Source organism: Auxenochlorella protothecoides (genome assembly GCF_000733215.1).
Source record: "Auxenochlorella protothecoides strain 0710 unplaced genomic scaffold scaffold2, whole genome shotgun sequence".
Classification (NCBI taxonomy): Eukaryota; Viridiplantae; Chlorophyta; class Trebouxiophyceae; order Chlorellales; family Chlorellaceae; genus Auxenochlorella; species Auxenochlorella protothecoides.
Window position 1 is genome coordinate 205,320 of NW_011934268.1, and position 21,991 is coordinate 227,310.

At 61.7% G+C, this 21,991-nt stretch overlaps 7 protein-coding genes across 7 annotated transcripts in view; 5 read left to right on the plus strand and 2 right to left on the minus strand.

Annotated features, from left to right (window-relative positions):
- F751_2135 (Calcium-transporting ATPase PAT1) overlaps positions 1-3,931 on the plus strand; it is a gene marked incomplete at both ends in the record, with an annotated part of 7,699 nt that extends 3,768 nt beyond the window's left edge. Inside the window, 11 exons of the mRNA XM_011401184.1 lie at positions 64-237; positions 551-611; positions 743-1,041; positions 1,232-1,379; positions 1,566-1,814; positions 2,053-2,325; positions 2,581-2,715; positions 2,874-2,953; positions 3,113-3,223; positions 3,457-3,584; positions 3,709-3,931. Coding sequence (XP_011399486.1) covers positions 64-237; positions 551-611; positions 743-1,041; positions 1,232-1,379; positions 1,566-1,814; positions 2,053-2,325; positions 2,581-2,715; positions 2,874-2,953; positions 3,113-3,223; positions 3,457-3,584; positions 3,709-3,931 — 1,881 coding nt within the window. The remainder of the gene's footprint in view (positions 1-63; positions 238-550; positions 612-742; positions 1,042-1,231; positions 1,380-1,565; positions 1,815-2,052; positions 2,326-2,580; positions 2,716-2,873; positions 2,954-3,112; positions 3,224-3,456; positions 3,585-3,708) is intronic.
- A 316-nt stretch (positions 3,932-4,247) lies between these two features.
- Positions 4,248-5,166, minus strand: F751_2136 (hypothetical protein; the record flags this gene model as incomplete). Its single annotated transcript, XM_011401185.1, has 4 exons — positions 4,248-4,361; positions 4,503-4,588; positions 4,820-5,038; positions 5,121-5,166. 4 exons carry the CDS (start codon positions 5,164-5,166, stop codon positions 4,248-4,250), a joined length of 465 nt encoding a protein of 154 aa, XP_011399487.1.
- Positions 5,167-5,838: 672 nt separating this feature from the next.
- On the plus strand, positions 5,839-9,068 carry F751_2137 (hypothetical protein; the record flags this gene model as incomplete). The annotated part of the gene is made up of 7 exons (XM_011401186.1): positions 5,839-6,162; positions 6,366-6,479; positions 6,656-6,793; positions 7,063-7,392; positions 7,555-7,727; positions 8,533-8,618; positions 8,926-9,068. 7 exons carry the CDS (start codon positions 5,839-5,841, stop codon positions 9,066-9,068), a joined length of 1,308 nt encoding a protein of 435 aa, XP_011399488.1.
- Positions 9,069-9,770: 702 nt separating this feature from the next.
- Positions 9,771-10,439, plus strand: F751_2138 (hypothetical protein; the record flags this gene model as incomplete). Its single annotated transcript, XM_011401187.1, has 1 exon — positions 9,771-10,439. The coding sequence occupies one exon, from the start codon at positions 9,771-9,773 to the stop codon at positions 10,437-10,439; it is 669 nt and encodes a 222-aa protein (XP_011399489.1).
- Positions 10,440-11,227: 788 nt separating this feature from the next.
- F751_2139 (Uncharacterized protein C15orf41-like protein) lies at positions 11,228-12,134 on the plus strand (the record flags this gene model as incomplete). The annotated part of the gene is made up of 2 exons (XM_011401188.1): positions 11,228-11,673; positions 11,915-12,134. 2 exons carry the CDS (start codon positions 11,228-11,230, stop codon positions 12,132-12,134), a joined length of 666 nt encoding a protein of 221 aa, XP_011399490.1.
- A 1,840-nt stretch (positions 12,135-13,974) lies between these two features.
- On the plus strand, positions 13,975-15,917 carry F751_2140 (D-3-phosphoglycerate dehydrogenase; the record flags this gene model as incomplete). The annotated part of the gene is made up of 5 exons (XM_011401189.1): positions 13,975-14,034; positions 14,137-14,528; positions 14,853-15,094; positions 15,358-15,540; positions 15,778-15,917. The coding sequence occupies 5 exons, from the start codon at positions 13,975-13,977 to the stop codon at positions 15,915-15,917; spliced, it is 1,017 nt and encodes a 338-aa protein (XP_011399491.1).
- A 1,170-nt stretch (positions 15,918-17,087) lies between these two features.
- F751_2141 (DEAD-box ATP-dependent RNA helicase 24) lies at positions 17,088-21,177 on the minus strand (the record flags this gene model as incomplete). Its single annotated transcript, XM_011401190.1, has 12 exons — positions 17,088-17,116; positions 17,650-17,776; positions 17,926-18,213; positions 18,463-18,586; positions 18,829-18,911; positions 19,065-19,142; positions 19,381-19,475; positions 19,716-19,882; positions 20,052-20,230; positions 20,387-20,505; positions 20,679-20,844; positions 21,013-21,177. The coding sequence occupies 12 exons, from the start codon at positions 21,175-21,177 to the stop codon at positions 17,088-17,090; spliced, it is 1,620 nt and encodes a 539-aa protein (XP_011399492.1).
- Positions 21,178-21,991: the final 814 nt, after the last annotated feature.

Here is a 21,991-nt window from a genome sequence, read left to right on the forward strand (position 1 = left end):
CTCTTCCTGCTTGAGTCTCCACCTCCAGACCCCTCTACTCCACCCTTACTCCTCGCACATCAGGCGTTCCTGGTGGAAGGCGAGCACGGCGGCGTGGAATTCGTGGGCAACCGCACGGAGTGCGCGCTGCTCATGCTGGCGCGCGGCTGGGAGCGCGACTACCGCGACGTGCGCGCCGCGCTGAGCGACGACGTGGCCATGGTCTTCAATTTCTCTTCGGAGCGCAAGATGTCGAGCGTGCTGCTCCGCGGCGGCGCGGGCGGCGGCCTGCGTCTGCTGTGCAAGGGCGCAGCGGAGGTGGTGCTCGGCCGCTGCAGCCGCGTGGCGGGCGGCGCAGGGGGCGCGGGGCCGCTGGGCGCCGACCTCCGGCGTGAGCTGGAGGAGTGTGTGACAGCGATGGCGACTCGGGGGCTGAGGACCCTGTGCCTGGCCATGGCAGGCAAGTGTGCGCAAGGGGAAGGAGGGATTACCCCCGGAATTGGGAGGGGCTGGCGGGTTGAGGGGTGGGATCCTAGACATGTGGGTGCTCCATTGTGCACCTATGTCCCAGTCACAGCCCTTTACCAGCCTGACATTGACGCCAGGGTGTACCCTGGGAGTCAAATGGTGTTGTCTGATTGAACCAGGCTCCTCCTGAGCCTTACCAGGCACTTGACCCCTTTTGTGGTCGACGCCTGGCCGTGTAGAAGAGCGTTGGAGAATTACACCCCTCACTCCGTCCATGCAACCCTTTCGCGTGCAGATGTGCCGGTGCCCAAGGGGGCGCTGGAGGATGCCTGGTCCGAGCCGCCAGAGCGTGACATGACCCTGCTGTGCATCGTGGGCATCAAGGACCCTGTGCGCCAGGAGGTCCCCGAGGCGGTGGCCACCTGCCAGCGCGCCGGCATCGTGGTGCGGATGGTGACGGGCGACAACATCCACACCGCCTGTCACATCGCGCGGGAGTGCGGCATCCTGACCCCGGACGGCGTCGCCATGGAGGGGCCAGAGTTCAGGAACATGGACGAGCAGGAGCTGCTGCAGCTCCTGCCACGCCTCCAGGTGAGTGTATTTGTGTGTGTCTGTTGGTATGGCTGTCTGGGAAGAAAGGGGAGTATGAGGTTATTGGTGTGCCGGTGTGCATGGGTGAGGCACATGCCGGCATGAAAGCTGTGAAATCGCCCCACAGCTTCTGGGGGGATTGATCCAGGTACTGCAGGTGGCCAGACGTGCTACCCCACTCTCCCCATAGGTGCTGGCCCGCTCATCGCCCACCGACAAGCACACACTCGTGAGGACCCTGAAGCGGCTGGGGGAGGTGGTGGCGGTCACTGGTGATGGTACCAATGATGCCCCTGCCCTCAAGGAGTCGGATGTTGGACTGGCCATGGGCATTGCAGGTGGGCAGACTGTGGGGCGGAGAAGGGGTTTTGCATGTTTGTGTGATGCGTCTATTGGGGCATGATAGTGCATGAGGCTTGTTTCGCTCCCCTTGTAGTTCTGCATGCCTGCAGTCTTCCCACTTCATCCACCTGCGTCCACCAAGTCTAATATTTCACCACCCTGATTTACCTCGCTCCCTCCAGGTACTGAGGTTGCCAAAGAGGCCGCTGACATCATCATCCTGGACGACAACTTCTCCTCCATCGTCAAGTCGGTGCTGTGGGGGCGCTCTGTCTTCTCCAACATCCGCAAGTTTCTCCAGTTCCAGCTCACCATCAACCTGGTGGCCCTCACGGTGGCCTTCATTGCCGCGGTGTCCAAGGGCGAGCAGCCCTTGAATGTGCTGCAGCTTCTGTGGGTCAACCTGATCATGGACTCTCTTGCCGCCCTGGGTGAGGCCGGGAGGTTGAAAAGGGGGGGGAAGTTCTGTCTGTGCTGAGCAGTGGCCTGGCTGCCCTAATGCATGAGATGCCACATGGTGTGGCAGGGATGCAGGGTGCAAAAAGACTCCTCCAACCCTTGGGCCATCGCAGACCACCAAGCCATCCCCAGTACACAGATATTTGGGTCTGTGAGGTATCACAGCTGCCTCAATGTTGCCTCTTCTCCCATCCCTCACCCTCCCTGCAGCCCTGGCCACTGAGAACCCGACCCCCGACCTGCTGCTGGAGCGGCCCCACGGCCGCAACGAGTCGCTCATCAACAAGACCATGGCCAAACACATCGTGGTCCAGGCGTTGTACCAGTGCTTCTGGCTCTTCCTCATCTTCTACGGCATGCCGGCCCAGCTCCCGGCCTTCGCCATACCTAGCCAGTGCGACTACTACCAGGCGCAGACGACGCTGTGCTGCGAGGCAGGCAGCGCCGCCTGCCTGCAGTCTGGCGGCGGCATGTACCTCCCGGGTAGGTGGTGGGGGGGAGGGGGGGTACATGATGGGTTACGAGAGATGAAAGAAGGAAGGGAGCTTTGCATGGTTCAAGATGAGGTGCACCTTTGCTGACCACCGTGTAGGTCCTTGATAGGCCTGGGTGAAGTTCTTGCGGCGCTTGCTCTGCATGCATAAGCGTATATGATTGATTGTGCATTGCTTGGTCTATAATGACTCTCATTCCTTTTGGAATGCCCTCACCACACCCCCACCCCACCCATGTTTACAGGTGAGACGCCCATCTGCGTCACGTATCCAGAGGGTGGCTGCACCATCACCGAGCCGAGCCAGACGGGGTTCTGCAGTGGCGAGGAGACGGGCTGCAGCCGCTACACCAGCATGCAGAGTGCTTACGACGCCGCAGGTAGGGTGATCATGCCAGTCGAGGAGTGGGCGGGGAGAGAGGCTGGGCTGCACCGCCTCAGAGTGGAGTGGGTGCAAAACCCTGTGGGATTGTCAGCGTCAGTACACCTGAATGTCACTTCCCATGAAAAAGCTACCTGGCCTCCCCTCCACGTGCAGAGAGTGGCTTCACCTCCACCGAGGAGACAGCCAAGCGGCTGACAAACAGCATGGTCTTCAACACCTTCATCTTCCTCCAGGTAAGCGCTGTGCATGGGCATGCACTGGCGGCGGCTGGGCTGTGCAGGGCGGGGCTTGTTTGTGAGTGGTGAGCAGCCGCCATGCATCGCGTCTGCCCCTGTGGCTTTATGAGCTCAACTTTCCTGGCTCACATCTACCGCTTTCCCCATCACGCACAGCTGTTCAATGAGATCAACTCGCGCAAGATCCGGGACGAGCTCAACGTCTTCAAGGGCTTCCTCTCCTCCATTGTATTCACCGTGGTGCTCGCACTCACCGTCGGGTTCCAGGTGCGTGCCTGTGCGGGGTGGGCGGCGCCGTGTGTGGGGCCAGGGGGAGAGGTGGCCAGCCGAGGGGCATGAGCCACTGGGGGATTTGGTCATCAGGCGAAATGGGATGGATCTCGACCCTTCAGATGGGGTATTGGTGCGAACGGGGGGGGATCAGACGGCCTTGAAACCTTTGTCCCGTCAAGGTGCTCCCTACACACCTCACTCCACCCCAAACCCACGTGCCCATGCAGGTAATCATCATGTTCTTCCTCAACGGCATCTTCAAGACCACGCGGCTGTCGGGCCTGGAATGGGCCCTGTCCATCATCATCGGCTCGAGCGTGCTGCTGGTCAGCCTGCTGACCAAGCTCATCTCCAGGTGGGTAGTTCTGGGGTATCAACAAGGGGATTCAACCCCTCTTTCCTCCTGGCATAAAGCTGCGTTGGCCATGGAGACCCTACCCAAGCTCAGTGGCCCAATGCACCACCCTTTGTCGGTGCAGGCGCTTTTTCCCGCCCCAAGAACCCACAGAGGAGGAGGAGGAGGAGAGGCGCCGCTCTTTCCACGCACCCGAGGATCTGTACCGCCTGCACTGGTGGCAGTGGCTGCGTCCCCCGCCCCCCGCCCACGTCAAGAGCGCCTGGAAGGAGCAGAAGCAGGAGGCCAAGGCTGCGCGGCGCCGGCAGCGCTCTGGGAATGCCCAGGTGGCGGTCATGACCGCCTGAGTGTGGCCTGTCGCCTGGAACTGACGCTCTCCGAATTGCGAACCTTGCTCGATGCTGCCATCAGGCCGTGCAAAGCCGGTCTGTGCCTTGTGTACCCTGTACCACTCCTTCTTTATGCCACATCAGCACAACAACATGTAAAGCAGGCATGCATATCAGACAGGGTGTGCAACCATTTGCAAGAAGCCCTAGGCTTGGGAGGAGCCTGGGGTTCACTAAGGAAGAATATTTGCCATGGTCCACACCAATCCACTGATGCAAAAAGTGCTCGTGACCAATCAGTCTATAGCATCATCGATCAGGCGGGGCATCCCCTTCACTCGGTGTCCTGGGTGGAAGTGGCAGAGGCCTCGTCCGCACTCTCCTCGAGGCTGAACTTTGCCAGGTAGACGTCGCCGAAGGTCACCTCCCCGCCTGGCAGGACTTCCCTCTGGAACAGAAGGGATGGAGGGGATGCCAATCAGATACAAAAGATCTTTCACCCCAAACGATCGGCTTGTGCTGTCAGATTGGGCAGGCAACAGGGGTCAGTGCAATCTATCTCGGCAACATTCCCATCACATTTACTCACCTCCTCATTCGCGGGCAGCTCCTTGCCGTCTACAAACGTTCCATTGGTGGAGCCCAGGTCGGTCACCAGGATCTTGCTGCTCTCCACTGCAAGGAGATGGATGCAAATGGAATGTGGTGCATCCAGGAGCTTGCAGGGAGTCCAAGCTGATCATCGTGTTGAATGGATGCAACTGCATACTGCTCTTCCTATGGGTCACCATTCACAGCTTCATGGCATTATACATAAATGGTGAAAAAAAACATGATCTCACAAACAAAATCTGTATCATGCCCTCGGCATCCACGTCCAGAACGTTACCAAGTCCTACCACCCACCCTTGATCCGAGCATGCTTCCCCGACACGGTGGGGATGTCGAGTCGGATGTCGGCATTACTGCTGCGACCCAGCTCCAGCGTGCCGGACCTCAACGAGATGGGCCCAGGCTGGACCACATCATCCTCCCCCTTCAGATGGTCCTTGCTGCCATCGCCATTGGGAACGAGTGTCAGCTTGGCGCTGATGCGGGTGGCCTTCGGTCGGCTCCGCAGGGGGCCTGCATGGAGACGGGGTTGTTGGTACACCTCGGCACAGGGATCTGGGAGTTGGGCCCCTTACACGGCCCGATCAGTGCACACCTCTACTAAATGGGGCCACAGAGGTGTGGGGAAGAGACCTCAGCATCGCCTGTGTGGAGAAGGGGACACGGGAGTGTGGAGTATCTCCGAAGATGAAGCAGATGCATGGACGGCCGGGTGCATTTCCGTGGGGCCCCGAAACAAGCACAGCATGGCGCACCGGCATTGCAATGTCCTTGGTCGACTCTCGATGAAATGGGTGTCAGCTCTGGGTTTGCAGCATGGATGCCCATGATGTAGCCCGGGAAGCACGATGGGGCGTGCGAGGCGCGCAGGTCGCCAAAGAAAAGATTCGGGCGGAAGCAAGCGCGAGATCAAAACCCACTGTCGACATGGCCCATCATGGGTGGCAAGTCTACCTTTACCGCATACTTCTACATTGGATAGTTGCAAGCATTATAATGGTGACATGAATGCCCTTTCAAAAGAAGCGTGGGCCGTCACGGAGCCGTGGCGGTGACTTCGCTCCCGGCCAGAGAAAGCACACAGCGGTGGCAAAGCTTAGGCTGGGACTGCAATGCCGCAAGATCCATCCAGACTCACACTTCAGCAGCGCTTGCTGCAGCGAGAGACCCAGGGCGCACCAGTGAGCTGTTACATGGAGCTGGTCGGTCTGCATGCCATGAAACCCTGCTTTGCATCTGCTTCATCGAGCGGTAACCCCGGCGATCATCTGCCCCTCCCCGCCGCTCCTCCTCAGACCAGCGATCTCCGACAGATGTACGAGCACTTCAACCCCTGCGATGCAGCCAGGGTGCTGACTCAGCCCCAGGGCCTGCACCCCGCGGGGTTTACGCCCTGTGGCCGCTTCCTCACCGCCTTCCAGCATGCGCCGCTGGCGCCCCACGCCCACGAGGTGGCGGTGCTGGCCGTGGAGGGACCCAGCTCGAGCTGGGTGGGCGCTGCGCCTGTCGCGGAGAGATCGTACCCCCGGGCCCCTCGCCGCCTGCCCCCTGCGCCGCTGCTCTCCTACTTCCCGCTGCTCTGGAGGGCGCAGGCGGTCATTCCAGGTCAGGGGTACATCCGCTTCACAGACGCGCCGGTGAGAGCTTGGAGGAGGAAAGTAAGGACAAATTGAAGGGTAGATGTGCTAGATGTAGTGCCTGGCTCGTGGGAGGCACCACACCTACATGGGAATGCACAGCTCTGTGTCATTGGACTTTCGCACTTGGAGCAGGTCACAGAGGACTTCTGTCCTCCACCCAATCGATCCCAACCCCACCCTTGGCTTCCTATTCTCCTCAGCTGGTGATCGGCAAGTACCTGATGGTCGTGTGCGCCTCGTTCGAGCACAGCAGGGGCTCTGCCGCAGGCTCGCGCGACTCCTGCCCTTCGTATCGCTGGCTCTCCCTCAAACTGGTGTGGTTTGTGGGTGTGGACTGTGCGTGGGACACAGGCATGGCTGCGCAGAAGATCTTGAGCATGCAGGAAAGGAGCGCTGTGCGTACAGGGCAGCCTACTGGCGTACCCAGCTGGTTGCTCCCCGGGGTGGCTGAGCTGCAGTACCCCGAGCATCCCATCCAATCACTACCCAGCTGCACCCTCCTTTCACACCCCCAAAGTTTGCGTTGGCGACCGGGGAGCCGCACGGAGTCTGGGACATCCAGAACGACTACGTGGATGACTTCAATCTCGGGGTTCAGGCCTCCAGGGACCGAGTCGTGGTGACCCTGGTGGGTCGAGAATGTCGGTTGGGGTCTGGCACCAGTGGGCAATGTTTCCGGGCACCTGCCGCAGCAACAGCCCAGATGAAGGCGCAACGGTCTTTTGAGGCTCCTGTGCAAGATGCAGGATGAAAGTTCCACCCTTCGCAATGTGCATGCATTGCCTGCATGCTCCAGCGGAGAGCCTGAGTGTTGTCCCGGCCGACAACACGCCAGACACGTTCCACCCCCCCACACACACACTTACTCCCCTCTTTGCCACCTAACATTCCCTGCAGCAACGGAGCCGCAGCGTGCTGATCCTGCGCGTCCTGCCCTGCGGCGAGTTTGTCAAGGAGCGCCACATCGGCAGGAATTGCTACGAGGACGACGCGCTCTTCCTGCACATGCACAGTCAGCAGTCCGGGGACGAAGCGGGCGCATTGGCCAACGGCGACTCGCCCATCCTGCCCTCCCTCACCCACCGCATGCTGGCCTACGCCTTCCATGCCTGCTGCGGCCGGGCGGTGGTCGGGGCGGGCGCGGTGAAGGCCTGGGGGTGCGGCGGGCCGGAGGGCCTGCCCTTCCACGCCGTCTTCCCCGTCATCATGAGGCTGCAGCTGAAACGGGTGGGCTGGCACTGCCCGAAGGGGGGTGGAGGGGTGGGGAAGTGTAGGCAGGTGTGTCGGGTGCTCAAGGTAGGATGGAGCTGGTTGCATGCGCGGCCAGAAGCCCCAAGCCCCCCAGCCCGCCCCACCCACCTCGTCGGACCCCCACCCTCCCACCCGCAGGCCATGCCGGTGGAGGACGGCAGGCTGGCGCTGTGCTGGCAGGACCCGCTGGTCCCTGCCTCCGCGCCGCGTGGCAGCTGGCCCGCGCAGCGCTGGGTGGGCGTGTTTGACCCCGGCAGCTCTCAGTTTGAGGCGCTGGAGCCGGTGCTGGACCGCGAGCCGCTGCACGGCTGGTCAGTGCCCGGGATGAGGGGGCAGGGATGGTCGTGTGTCTGGAATGTCCATGCCGCTCCGGGTGTCTCCTCACCGGGTGCATCGGGAGAGTGCAGGGCCCCCTCCTATGGCCGACGCGTCGGGTCCCCCCGTCGACCATGCACAGCCTCTGTCACCAATGTGCCGCCTTGACGTCATGATCCAGGCTCCCGTGGACCTTGACGCCTCTGCATCGACCTCCCCACTCACCCGCGATGTTCCCCGAGCTTGTCAACCCCACCCTCACCCCTGCAACCAATCGCGCACCAGGTTTGCCATGGCCCCAGGCAGGTCGATGTGGCCCGACCCCGTGACCGAGTGGGACCGGCACTCGACCCCGGCGCTGGCCTCCCGGCGCGCGCAGCGCGGCCGCAGCCGGCCGCCCGCCCCGGCGCCGGCCCCCGCGCCGGGACGCGAGGCGGTGGGCACCGGGGTCTGCGACACGCTGCCCCTGGCCTGCCAGCGGGGCAGCGCCAGCCCCTACATGGACTCCAACCTCTTCATGTACGACGAAGGCCTGCTCTGGGACAGCCACGGCAGCAGCTGCTGGCGCACCCCACCCTCACGGTGGGTTTCTTGGGAGGGGGGGAAGTGGATGGCGGGGGGCTGCGGTGGGAGAGCGGCAAAGAGGCTGCTGGGCCTGGCCATGCGCGGGCGCTGACAGGGAGGGAGCAGACGGGGAGCCCATGACGCCGGACGCTTGTCGGCGTCTCGTCGGCGCCCTGTCAGCGATTCAGGCCCATCACTTCTTGACACTCCCCGCTGCCCTCCCTCCCCACCTCGCAGCGTCATGAAGTGGATGGCCCTGAGCAGGCAGTACCGCCTGAACTTCGTGCTGGATCCCTCCGACTTCCTCCCGACTCCCGCAGAAGGTGTGGGGGCCAGGAGGTCTGGTGGTGTGTGTCGCAGGATCAGATTGGAATCTCCGTGGCCCGCGGGCTGGCTTGGTCCTCTGCGCACACGAGCATGGATGCCTGTGGCCTGCGGGCACTCTTTCCCAACTTGTCTTGGGAGGAATGGGTGGAGGGGTCCCTTTCCTATGTGGAGGACCTTATAGTCGCCATTCATGAAATCTATACCGCACATCCCATCTCATAGAGATCCTTGCCAAGATGCCATGGCACGTCCCACACTCATGTCTCCAACCTGCGCCCCTTCCTCCACCCTCTCCTTCTCCAGCATCTGCTGCAACACTCCGCGTCCGGGGGCGTACCCACCAGCCGGTCCACTACATGATGCACCCCGTGCTCCCGCTCCTGCTGGTGGTCTACTGCTACGGCGTGGCTGACGTGGACTCCAAGATCACCGTCTTCCATCGCTGATGGCAGGGAGGGGTGGTTGCGCGGCGTAAGTATCGCCCCACCACCAGCCGCATTTCCCCCATCCAGGACGAGGCGTACCGCCTCCTGAGCAGCGCAATCACCTTTTCACATGTTTTCCCAACAATATCCCACAAATCTGACCAGCGGTGTTGCGCTATGTTGCCAGCTTGACCAGCGATTTCATTTTCTTTCTACCCTGTGCCCTGTTGGGTAACCACTCTCCATGCACGGCCAGTCTCAGTCTCATGGCATCAGGCCTTTTCCACCTGTAGATACTCTTCCTACATCCAAGCTGCAGCATCAAACGGTCTGAAAGCCTTCGCCGGACAATCGGTAGGCCCAGCTTCTGTTGCAGCAGGGGGAAGCTGTCCCCCCCGGTCTCGGTGAGTTCGAAGCCCCTTCCCACCCGCCACAGGATTCCAGCATCCTCGTCCAAGAACTCGAGACAAGGATCGCCGGTTATATGGACCAGCCAAATCTCATGTACGATTGTTTTCTTTGTTATCTAGTCAAGTAGCGAGAGCTTACCTTGGCCCCGGTGAGCGTCGGCTGGGCTGTACTGAGGGTTGCGCGGCCTGGGACGGTATCTTCCTGGTGTTGGACTACAGATACCGAACTCCCCTGTTTGAATGGTCCGATCTCAGAAGCAGAAGTGACGATTCGTGGCGCTGAGGCCACCTTCTCGACACCCTTGCAGCAGCCATGGGGGTCGCGACTCTTGCGGGGTGCCCCTTGCGCCCCGACATGACGAGCGCGAGGACGGGGCTAGACTCCGAGCTCTCGACCACGGGGACCTGTTCGGAGTATGAGTCCCCGGAGCTGGCCCGGACTTTGACCATGTGCCAGACGGAGGAGGAGGTGCTCCGGGTGCTGACCGATCTGGGGCTGAGCCGGGAGCAGGCCTCCATGGCCCTGCGCCTGGCACTCCTCACGCAGGCCGCGGCGGGGAGGCGGGCTACGGAGGCCACCTTGCACGCCGCCCCCGAGCAGCACGGCGCAAGGCAGCAAGGCTTCACGTTCCAGACTGGGAGCAAGGCGCCTGCGGGGGTGTCGGTGGACACCTCCCTGTGCCACTTCTCCCCCGTCTTGGACGGCCTGCCCCCGCGCTGGAAGCCCGCCGGCCCCCAATCTGCATTTGCATTCCAGGCTGCCGTGCACGACACCATCAATGAGGGAGAGACCCCAGGGCCGATCGGCCCAGGCCCGAGCTGCGAGGTCAGCGCCAAGCGCGAGGCCTCGCTCTCCGATTGGGTACCAGGCAAGAAACGACGGAACCCCCCTCCCGGACCCCGGCGCGCACCCGGGCATGGACTGGACATCGAGCGCAGCGGCCTCGGGCGCGCCTGCTCCCTGGACGAGTGGATGGGGTGACCCCGAGAACATCCACGTCCCTGGCCCCCACCCCACACAATCTGCAGCACTACGGAACTGAGAGGTAATTCAAGCATATATTCACACGTTTTGCCATCCCACCGGTCCTTTCTCCATACGAACTGATCATCGACAAGAAGCCTTGGTCACAGGCGCTCCGCCCCCCCACACTCACCTAACTGCCCCCTCGCCTCACACCACATCTCTTTGCACCCCCACACCCCTGGGACCCCGATCCCCCCAGCACCGAATTTGTGCCTGTCATTGCAAAGCCGTTTTACCCTTCGAGACCGTACTACTGTCTGATATACATGCGCTTCTACTAGCTGCTGTGATGGGGGCTCCCGTCCTCTCTGTAAGATCTGCGGAGCCTTTTCAAATACCGCAAGTGTGGGACCAGGTGGAACACTTTCGCACTGGCGGACGTATCATCCTCCTGCATTTGCACTCAGGCTCGATGGAAATCGGGAAGTATCAGCGCCTACTCGCGAGTGTCACGCTCCCCTCCTCCGCGGAACCCCACATCCCGGCCTTGGCGAGGGCTTTTGCCGTCTCGGAAGACACAGTACGGTGCATCTACGCCCAAGAAGTGCAGAGTAGAGTAAAAAAACGTCATGCTGCTTTGCTGGCGGGCATCGAGGCAGCAATGACCCGATTTCATAACGGTGGGTCGATGGGGCAGCCGGGAGGGAATGGCAGTCCCGTGTCACCGCAGCCGGTCCGTGGCCGCTTCGCAGGACGACAGTCCAGTACCCCAGGGTTGCTTTCCCCCCGCCTCAGGCGATGACATGGTCCAGATTGCCTACGCCCTGGACCTCCCGCCCTGCATCGTCGCCCGGCGACTGCTAGAGGCCCTCAGGCTGGGGCTGGGCAGGGCGGGCACCACCCTTGCCCTCCGAGACCCGGCGGCCCTCCCCTCCCTCGTGAAGACCCCCGGGCTGGCTGACACCCTCCTGGCCCGCCTGCGGCGCGAGCTGGAGGCCTGCGTGGCCGTGGACGCGGTGTGCTGCCCCCGCGCCGACAGCGCACGGGCGCGGGCCGGCAGCGCATACGAGGAGCGGCTGTATGCCAGCCTGCATGAGGCCGGGGTGGCTTTTTGGACGGAAGGGGGCCTCAGGGCGCGAGGTTTCTTCAAGACGCCAGATGCCAAGCTTCAGGTCCCTGTGGCGGTGGGGGGGAGGGTGGTCCACTGGATAGACTCCAAGGCGACCTTTGGGGATGCCCGGATGCACAGGTGGGTGGCTGGAGTGGGAGTGCAACCCTTCCGGTCCGGGAGATTGATGGCGATTAGGCCCCTGCCAGGTTTTAAATTCGTGCCTGAAGCCGACCTGTGCTGAGGCACGGAGGCACGCATGGTCAGGTAGGTGTTACTTGCATGGTCCTCATTGTACCGGAGCTGGATCCCAGTGGTCAGCTGCATGCACATGGATGTCTGTGGCAAGCCCTCTCTCCCATGCTGTCTCTTGCCGCCGTAGGACTCAGCTCGCCGAGCAGTATGAGCTGTATGTCAACCGCTTTGGGCCTGGCATGGTCATCTACTGGCACGGCTATGTGGAGGGCCTCCTGGAGCATCCCGGCGTGTTGGTCGTGGATGACTTCCCTGCCAAGTCAAGCATCCTGCAACTGCCCTGCCTCTCCGTTGAACCTGTGCGACCCTCTGAGGCACCCTTCCGGCCGGCCATACAGGCCGCCTGAGTGGCGCCGCCACCATCCCAGCAGAGTCACACCCATTGATCCGCAGTATTAGTTTTACTCTATTTTGTTAACTCCCACTGCACGTTACTGGAACCCCTCGCGATAGCATCTGTACAGCCTGCCTTTTTCTATAGGGTGAAGCAATGCGGGGCGAGCCCCAGGTACCTCGGATCGCCCGCCAGTGTACACGCAAGAGCCAACCGGGGGCCTACCGAAGCGCCCCGGTTGGAGTACGTTGCCACCTCTGAGCCCTCGCCATAAGAGCCACTGTCCTTCCTGAAAGCGTGTATAGAGTTCTGCAAGTCGAGGTCCGCAAGTCCGATACGTCCGGCGGTCGAACTGATACTCTTCAAACCAAGGTCCGAAGTGGAATTTGCACCAATGGGTCCCCGGCTCGAGACTGACCACATTCACTTCTCCCTGCCGCGCCCTCTCCGGCTCATTGCCACACATAGGAGTGGGCTGCGATCAGTATTATGTTTGTGCCTGTGATCCAGGCAACCATATGTGTCGGATAGAAATGATGCCCATGGGCGTGAGGGACAAATTAAGCCATGCGCAGTGTCGTTCTTCAATATTGGCTGCAAGCATACGTTCACCGGCAAGCAGCTGAAGCGGGACCTAGAGAAGACGATTGCATTCTACTCGACAACGGAGACGAGTGCCATTGCGAAGACGCCTTTCACTGTCCTCACTTGCCTAAATTGGCAAGTGGTCTCATGGAGTCTGTGCTAGCCATCAAACCTGCCATTTCCAATGCACACTTGCTCCATGCAGTGCAGACCTCTGCAAACGAATTGCTCATGTGTGCAATGGCAATGACAGGCAGGCATAGACTCTATGGCAATTGTTGCGCAGTGAGACAGGGAATGACCCCGAAAGGCGTCTTTGCAATGGCTCTCATGCCCATAGTCAGCATCCTAAGGCAAGCGTGTGCTGAGAGTCCTGTCTCATCCGCTTGACGGTATATGTGTGCATGTAGCCAATGTTCAGAGGGTGACACCACGCATGGCACCTCTGTCCCTCACGCAAGCGGAGGTCAGTATTCTCCAACACATGCAGGTTTACTTGGGCCACAAGCAAAAACATCACACCCGACCGCATCCCAAACTCGAGAATGACTTTGGGATGGGAGTGGGTGCGGTGGAGAAGTCCGACATGAAATGATGTCGAGCCGGCTGGTGGGCGGAGGCCGGTACTCATTCATATGTGCGTAGCCATCTGCCCGATAGGACGGCGGGCAATCGCAAAGACGGACGGCCGCAAGGGACTGAGGTCCCCTTGCAGGGAGTCATCCACGTGTTACGTAGATATTAGATTCTGTGTTAGTAAGGCTTCATGGTGGCAGCAAATTCGAACAGCAGCCTCGACGGCCCCCAGGTTGGCCTAGGTTTACGGGTCTCCGGACAGGGTGAACTGTGCAAGCAAAGCCCGCACGGATGGTGGGCTCAAGCTCAAGTACTAAAACAGAGCCTTGCTATCGCGGGGATTAGTGGTGATGCTATCACAAGCTTCTTGAGGTTACAGTCTACTGGTGACTGGGAACGAGCGGGAAACTCCAGCGCACGAGCTTCACGTAACTGCACAGTCACACACTACCGAACAAAACTCCAGCGGTACGTGGTTTTCAACTCTGAACAAACCGATCTATTATATACAAATCCCTACAAACGGGGCGATGACATCTCTGGGGCCCGCGATGGGTCCTGGCAGTCGTCTCCCACCCTCGCCACAACGAGCTCGTCAACCTCCCATCCTCGCACCACGTGCTTCCCAGTGCGCGAACTCCAGCACTCCAGCCCAGCTGGATGGGCTACGAGTGCTCTTCTGTACCCAGGACATGGACTCTGCCTTCCAGAGGACCAGGGCTGTGCTTGCGAGCACGCTGCCCGGCGTCGAGGTAAGGGAGCACTCGGGTCCTGGTACCTCTTGTGGGAGGGCAGCCCGACGTGCCCGCCCCCGACGAAACCTACGATCAGATATGCCACAATCTCCTTTGCAGGTCAGGCAGTGCCACCGCCTGGAGGCGGGGGCCGCGTTGCAGCACGTGGACGTTGTGGTCCCCATCGCCGTGCCCATCACGGCCGGGATGCTGGGGGCAGCACCCCGCCTCAAGCTGATCATCCAATTCGGGGTGGGGGTGGACGCCATCGACATCCCCGCCGCCACCCGCCTGGGCATCACCGTGGCCAACATCCCGTCCCTCGGCACCGGCAACGCGCTCAGCGTGGCGGAGCACGCCATCTTCCTCGCGCTGGCCAGTCTGAGGCACCATGGCGCCATGCGCCGCGCTCTGGAGGCCCAGAGGCTGGGCGTGCCAGAGGGGCTGACCCTCTGGGGCAGCACGGTGCTCGTCGTGGGCTATGGCAACATTGCCCAGGAGCTGGTAACCAGGTGGGTCGGTGGTTGGGGGTCTGGGGGGACGGGCTGGGGGAGGGGGCCTTGGTGGACCTGGCGACGCACAGTGCAGGGAGGAGCGTGGGGGAGGAAGCCAACCTGTGGGGTGTGTGAACGAGGTAGCCCCGTGATGGTTGACATTATCTGGGGAATCTGTTTCCTGGAAGAACAGTGTATCCATGGCAGACTTGACGGGGGGTCCTAAGATGATCAATCGCCATGGTTGCCAGCCTAGGATGACATCCCCAATGTCCAGAACCTCCTCCTTCCCCTTCCCTTCACCCCCCCTCACCCTCCCCAATTCCCTGATTCCATCCCCAGGCTGCAACCCTTTGGCTGCCGCGTGCTCTGCCTCCGTCGCAGCGCCTGGCCAGAGCCCAGAACCGGCACCGCCGCGGATCTGGAGGATGTGGGAACCTTCCCAGACGACGTCCCGCGGCTGGCAGCGCAGGCCGACGTCGTCATCCTGACCTGTGCCCTGAACCCCTCCAGCGTCGGCCTGGTGGGCGCCAGCTTCCTGGCGGCCTGCAAGCCGGGCGTTCACATCATCAACATCGCTCGGGGTGCGGGAGGGGAAGGGAGTGGTGGGAGTTCTTGCCTGTCGAGCAGGGCGCTGTGGAATTTGAGGCAGGGCACCGTGCACGCTCGCGGGCTGGCCTCACCATTGCTGCCAGTCTCATCAGGACTGTACCTGAGTGGAACTCTTGACACGCCGTCTGCTATGGTGACACAAGCCCCTCCCCCCTTCTTCGCAACTCCACACCGAGGGATCGTCTCCACTGCTGCAGCGCAAACTCATCGTGGTGACCCAAACCCCGCTCCCCAGGTGGCCTGCTGGACCGGGCGGCCGTAGCGGCGGGCCTGCGAGACGGCACCATCGGCGGCATGGGCTTGGATGTCTACTGGGACGAGCCGCTGGGGTCGCACCCCTCCCACGAGGGCGACGGCATCGCAGACCACCCCAGCGTCTATCTTACACCCCATGTGGGGGGGATAACCAGCGTGTCATGTGAGGCCGGGCTCAGAGGCGATTGGGGTTGGCCTACCCGGGGGCACACCACTTGAAGGGTTCTGATGCCAATGAGCAGGGACCGATCTGCACGCCGCAAGTGCACGCGCCGAGGACATGTTCTGGACGTACTTTTTGCGCATGCACACCGCAATGGTCCCTGCCTCTGAGTTGTGCTCCAGTTTCTCCATGCACCAACCCACCCTGCCCTCCCGACTCCCCTTCCTTCCTCCTCAGACCAAGACATGGCCGAGATTCTGGCTGGGGAGGTGCAGAGGCTGCTGCAGGGCAAGCTGCCCTCCCACCCCCTGAACCAGCCGGTGGATGCTCGGCTGCCGCTTGCCTGCCGGGCGCATGCGATGGCAGGGGTGGAGTGAGCCCGTCGGGAGGGCGACCCTCCTCCCGTTGCTCTGGTGCCAAGCGCTGGCGTCAGCCTGTTTGAATCGAGAGGGCCCTTTTGTAATCCAGCACTGCTACAGGGGTGCCAGGGCAAGCAATGTACAGAAACCTCGAGATGCCGAGCAGCGCATCGCTGTGTGCGCTCCAGCACCCAGACAGGCATGCGCTCTTGCATGCTGGGTCCAGCAGGGCCCCGCCGGCCGGACCCCATTCCGAGTGTCAGCCGCCGCCCCACTGCCACCCCTCGCCCTGGCCGCCAGGCTGTCCGGCGGCCAACCTGGCGGCGATGGCGCGTGCCCTCTCCATGGCCGCCTGGACCGCCGTCTGGTCGACGCCCGTCGCCAGGGCGCGGTGCGCAGGCGGCTGGGCTGGGGCCGGGCCCGCCGGCAGCCAGGGCTGGTGCGCAGGGAGTGCTGGGACCAGCGGACGGGCGGTGACGGGGACGGGCGGCGGCGGCAGGGGCCGGGCCCCTGCTGCCCGCTTGGGCAGCAGGATCTCTGGCCGCGCCTGGAGGTCGCCTGCGCGTTTGGGATGGGTGGAAGTGCTTGGAGGTGGATCACCGCTCCGCCCTGAGAGCCTTGCACATGTATGGTGTAAACACCATCAGAGACAAAGACCAAGGGGGGTATCTCCTGGGTTGAGGATGCCTGAGAGCAAGCCATGCCAACTCTGTCCATGAAGGAACGCGCCTGCCCAAGAGTTCCTCCCACCGCACTTCCTCACCCTGTGTCGTGCCAGAGGACGTGAAGGAGCCACGAAATCGTGCCTCATTTGGGTTTGTGGGGCCGGGGCCAGGCCTGGCAGGCTGAGTGGTTGGCAACGAGGGAGGGGCGCCGGTGCCGGCAGAAGAGGCGCTACTTGGAGCCCAAGGTGCTGGAGGGTGGGGCGGGCCTGCTGCAGCAGGAGGGCCCTGGTCGAATCTACGTGGGCGCGGCGCAGGTGGGGGAGCAGCGCCTGCGCCGCTGGGAATCGCTTGCTGCGCCGCGCCCGCCGGCTGCAGTGGCGGTGCGGGCGGGTGCGGCGGTGGGTGCGGGGGGGCTTGCTGCGTTGCCCTGCTAAAGTGAGCGTCCACCGAGCTGTGTGAAGCCGTGAAGCCAGCGACAGATGCGGCCGCCGCCTGCGCTGAGGTGGCAGGGACGCTGGGTGCATCACCAAAGCCCAAGCCGGAGCCGCCCGTCTGTGGAAGAGGAGAAGCGGGGGAGGAGTCATCCTGAGGTGGCAGCAACCCCGAGGTCATGAGCGGCTTGCCTCAATCCAAATCTCGAGACATGGAGGAGGACCACAATACATTGGTGTCACAGCCCACAGGCATACCCAGTCTGTGCACTAGGTAAAAGCACAGGATACCCTCACAACCTCCCACAAGCACGCACCGTTGAGCGGCGGCCGCCCCTGCCTCCCCTGCCTCCTCGGCCGCCAGAGCCTTTGCCTCGCCCCGCCCCCCGTCTCCAGCGAGGGTCTTTGGAGGCGACGGCACGCAGCTCAGCGGACACCGGCTGCCCGGCAGCTTCCAAACACCCCACGAGCTCGCCTATTTGATTGTGAGGGCATGGGAGTCAGGGTCGCGACGCTTGTGATGGTAGATATGAGGAGCGTTCCAACCATATGTGTTGTCTAGAAGCATGGCAAAAGCATGCCAGAGAAAATAGGGAAGGGCACAGCCAGGGCACTAGCCACTTGACCCTCAGAACAATCTCCCACAAGCCCCACCTGCCATCTGCCCCTCGCTGGGTAGGAGAAGGGTGTATGCGACACCCTCCTTGTCCCCAGCCCTGCCTGTGCGCCCAATCCGGTGGATGTAGGAGTCAATGCTCCTCCCTGCATCGTAGTTCACCACCTGAGTGCGATGTTCAGGTGAAAGGGTGGGATGAGCGGTGGTGGTGAGAGTTTTGGGGCCAGGGTGGCCTGGTTACAGCACAACCGCGGGGAACACTACAGGAGACTGTCTGGCCTCAACAAGCCCTCACCACAAACCCCACGTCTCACCGTCTTCAGGGTCTTGATGTCCAGGCCCCGCGCTGCGACGTCTGTGGCCACCAGGACGTGGGTGGTACCTGCCCGGAAGCTGGCCAGCACCGCAGCGCGTGAGCCGGCGTCCAGGTCGCCGTGGATGGCGCCGGCGCGGACGCCCTGGGCGGCGAGCTCAGCCGCCAGCTCGTCCACCCTGGCCTTGGTGCCGGCGAAGAGGAGGACCTCCCCTGCATCCACCAGGGTGGGGAGGTGCTGACGCAGCCAGGCGCGCTTGGCCGCCTCGTCGGCCACCACCTCCACGCGCTGTGTTATGGATCGTGAGGAAAGGGGGGAAACGGGGTGAGGCTTTGTGTTTGGGGGATAGATGTCAATCGAGGGATGCGGTGCAGTGAATGCCAGGTCTTGCCCGAGGCTGCCACCACGCATGCTCACCATGCAACTAGAATACATGCACCCACATCACACATTGAGATCTGTTGGACGCTGCGACCCCATGATGCGCGCTGTCTAGTACATTCGCTTCTTCCGGGATCCGCCCCACTCTGCACCCACCTGGCTGATGTCTTCGTTGGCCATTCCCGCCTCGCCCACGCGGATTCGAACCGGGCCAGACAAGGCATCGTTGGCCAGCCTTTCCACCTTCATCGGCATCGTGGCGCTGAACAGCAGGAGCTGTCTATCGGGCATGGGGGTGGGAAGTCGGAGCAATGTTGGATTGAGCCCTCTGGGATGGGAAAGTGTGTAACTACCATTTGACCGCCCTGTCCCCAGCCAGATGGTTGGCCAGCAAGTCTTCACCCAATGTTGCTCTGCATCTTGTAAAGTCGAATCTGAAAGATGCTCCCCCTGCAAGTCTCCACGAGGCCTCGCCACAATCACCTCGACCTCCTGCCAATTTCCCCCTCTTCCCCTATGCACCTGTCTGGTCGGATTTGACCCAGGATGGACCGGATCTGGGGTTCGAAGCCCATGTCAAACATGCGATCCGCCTCGTCCAGCACCTGCAGGCAGGGCAGGTAGGTGGCCGTCGGTCATTCAGTCCATGGAGGAGCAAGGGGATTCGTCGCCAGGCATGTGCTCGGGCGTGCAACAATGCCACAGAGCACGCCAGAGCGCGGGAGACTCTCGCCAAAACCCGCATGGCTGCCACTTACCACATATGTCACTCGCTGCAGATTGCAGGCCTTCATCCTGACAAGGTCGATGAGACGGCCAGGAGTGCACACCGCTATCTACAAGGAGAGAATGCATGAGGGTGTGGGGCTTGAGGGGGGGGGCGGGATGGGTCATGGTGGGTGCTGGGATTCAGGGCGACGTGTGCACGGGCGCCCGAGCTGGGGGCCTGCGGCCACAGCACGCCAGGTTGGTTTGGCCTCTGGCGCTGCAGCCCTTGCTAGGCTCCAACCATCCAGAATCTGGGCTGCCATATCATCGGTCATCAGGCTTCGTCCCAACCCCCCCCCCACCCACCTCCGCCCCCGCCTTCAGCTCTCGGAATTGCTGGTGTTTGGGGAGGCCACCAAACGCAGCACACACCCGCAGCTTATAGCCCTTGGCAAAGCGATCTGCGGACGGATGTGGCTCAAGGAGTGAGATGCAGCCGTCCAATGAAGTAGCAGTGGTCAACAGGCAAACACCTCCCCCTGATCAGTGCACAGGCATGGCACAAGCATGATTGCACCACCGGCCATCCCCATCTATGCCACCCAGGCCAGCAATCCTACTACAGCAAGCCTGCGGACCTTTGAGACTGGCAAACCAAACAAACCTCCCATACCCTACTCAGGAGCAGCCCCAGAACTCACGGGTTTCGCGGTGGATCTGCTCGGCCAGCTCATGAGTGGGGCCCACGATAATGGCGATGGGACCCTCCCCCTTTTCCAGCTCCTGCTGATCCATGATGTGGACCATGGCTGGTAGGACAAAGGCCGCCGTCTTGCCGCTGCCGGTCTTGGCAATGCCGAGGACATCCCTGCAACGCTTTTTTAGGGTGAGGGGGACCATGCTGGACAGGGAGAGCACCCTCCGGGCGGGGACTCAATGCATGTTCCTGCGGGACGAGGAATTGGGAACTCCAGACCCAGGATCCATGCATGCACCGTGCCACTGGCAGCCCAGGCAATGCAACCTGCCCAGCCCACCTCCCAGACAGGATGGCAGGGAGCGCCTGGGCCTGGATCGCGGTGGGCTCCTTGTACCCCGCCCTCACGATAGCCGTCAGGAGGGGGGCATCAAAGCCAGCTTGGGTGAATGTGGCGATGGGCCGTGGGGCGTCGAAGCCCGAGACGGTGAGGCCCAGGGACCTCCGCCGCGCACTCACCTGGATTATTCTTGGGAGGAGGGGTTTGGATGTAGGTGAGGTCGAAGGGAGGGACTAGCACGGTCAACATATACACTCACAGCACCTCCGGGCACGCCCCTGACTCCCCACTGTCCTGAAATGTCTTGACCCAGCCGCTGTGCTCCCAGCACCCACCTCTGCCTGGGACATCGATGTCAACGCAGGAGCTTCTACATAAAAGTCCTTGTCAAAATCCTCGTAGGTCAGGTTGGGGTGGTCCAGGGGCGCCAGAGAGCCCACAGCCTGCTTGAAGCCTGCAACAGGCAACGGTGGGGACATAAGTAACTGGGCTGTCCATGCAGGTACTTTGGTACGATTATCCAGACACCGGGAAGTGAGTCAATCTTCATGTCACAGAGAGTCCAAGGCAGAACTTGGACATGCCTATTGGGATCACAATCCTTTGCACCTTGCAAAATCCACCTACCTGAAGAATTCTCCAGCTTGCCCCCACCCACGCCGTCGGCGTCTGACTCTAGGGCGGCGGCTGCAGCGGCATACACCTCCTCGTCCGAGCCGTCAGCGCCTGCCGCACCAGACTGCATGGCCGCCGCCGTGACGGCTGAGGGGGGCAGCGCCCCGGCCTTCTTTGCCTGCATGACCCGGAGAGCAGACTTAGGGCCATGGCAGGAAGAGGCATTGCTCTTCGGACCTTATTCTTACTGCAATACCAAGGTAGTCTTGCCGCCTAACATCCCTGCAATGTATGTATTCACTGATTTAACCGTCAGCCCACCAAACAAGGCTGTCCCCAAACCAACCTCCAGGAAATCGGCTGCAGGGTCGAGCTCGTCGAAACGTTCTGCAGCAGACTTGCCAGCTGCTCGTGCACTTGGGGCCTGGGCATCGCTAGCCTTCTCCAGCTCCTTCATCTCTGCCATGAAGGCATCCAGAGGGTCCACCTCCTCTTCGTCTGCAGGTGCCATGCTGTTGCCTGCACCACCCTTGCAATCGGGGCGCACTGCATGCCCAGTTGCTTCCTCGCAGCGCACAGCCGCTGTGACCTGTACGAGATAGTTAAATCCAGTGAAGTAGTATGCTCTGCTTGGTGATCCCTTCAGCAGCTTGCAAGTTCTCTCCTTCAAGCAATCCCCCTTTCAATGCCACCCACCAGCGCCGCCTTGTCGTCGGATGGCTCGAAATCCTCTCCTCGTTGATCCAGGAAAGCGCGAAGCTCTTCTTCAGTCCATCCCTGGAAGTCTGTGCCCACCGGACGATCCTGCACTTGGTTCATGTAGAGGCTGGTGGGGTCCTGCCTGAGGAAGGAGGTCGCCCCTCTCCAACCCCAAGCTTGAGCGGCCCCATGCCTCTCACCACGAGGCCATCGTAATCATCAAAGGCTCCAGGCTGCTTGGCCTGAAACACACGAGGCTCCTCGTACTCTCTGGTAGGATTGCTTGTTGGGCGCGTTCGACCCACAACAAACTCCGGAACGCCAGTGGCATAAGGGAACGGGCGCTTCGACATGGTGCTGCTCCCCAGCTACGATCCCATGTTAAGAAGGTGGACACAATCAACCACTGGGGGAACACTGTTGGTCGTAAATCAGGTATAGCGCTTTACTCAGCCTCATCGATCAGCGTTTCATCAGGGTGCGTGCTGCGAGCCTGCTGCTCACTTGGCGCGCCCAATCAAACAATGCGTATGTAACCAACCAAGACTGAGGCAGTGCCGAACATATACAATAAAAAATTGATATCAGTTGTGCAGCACTCCATCATGCGCGCAAGTCGCGTGGGC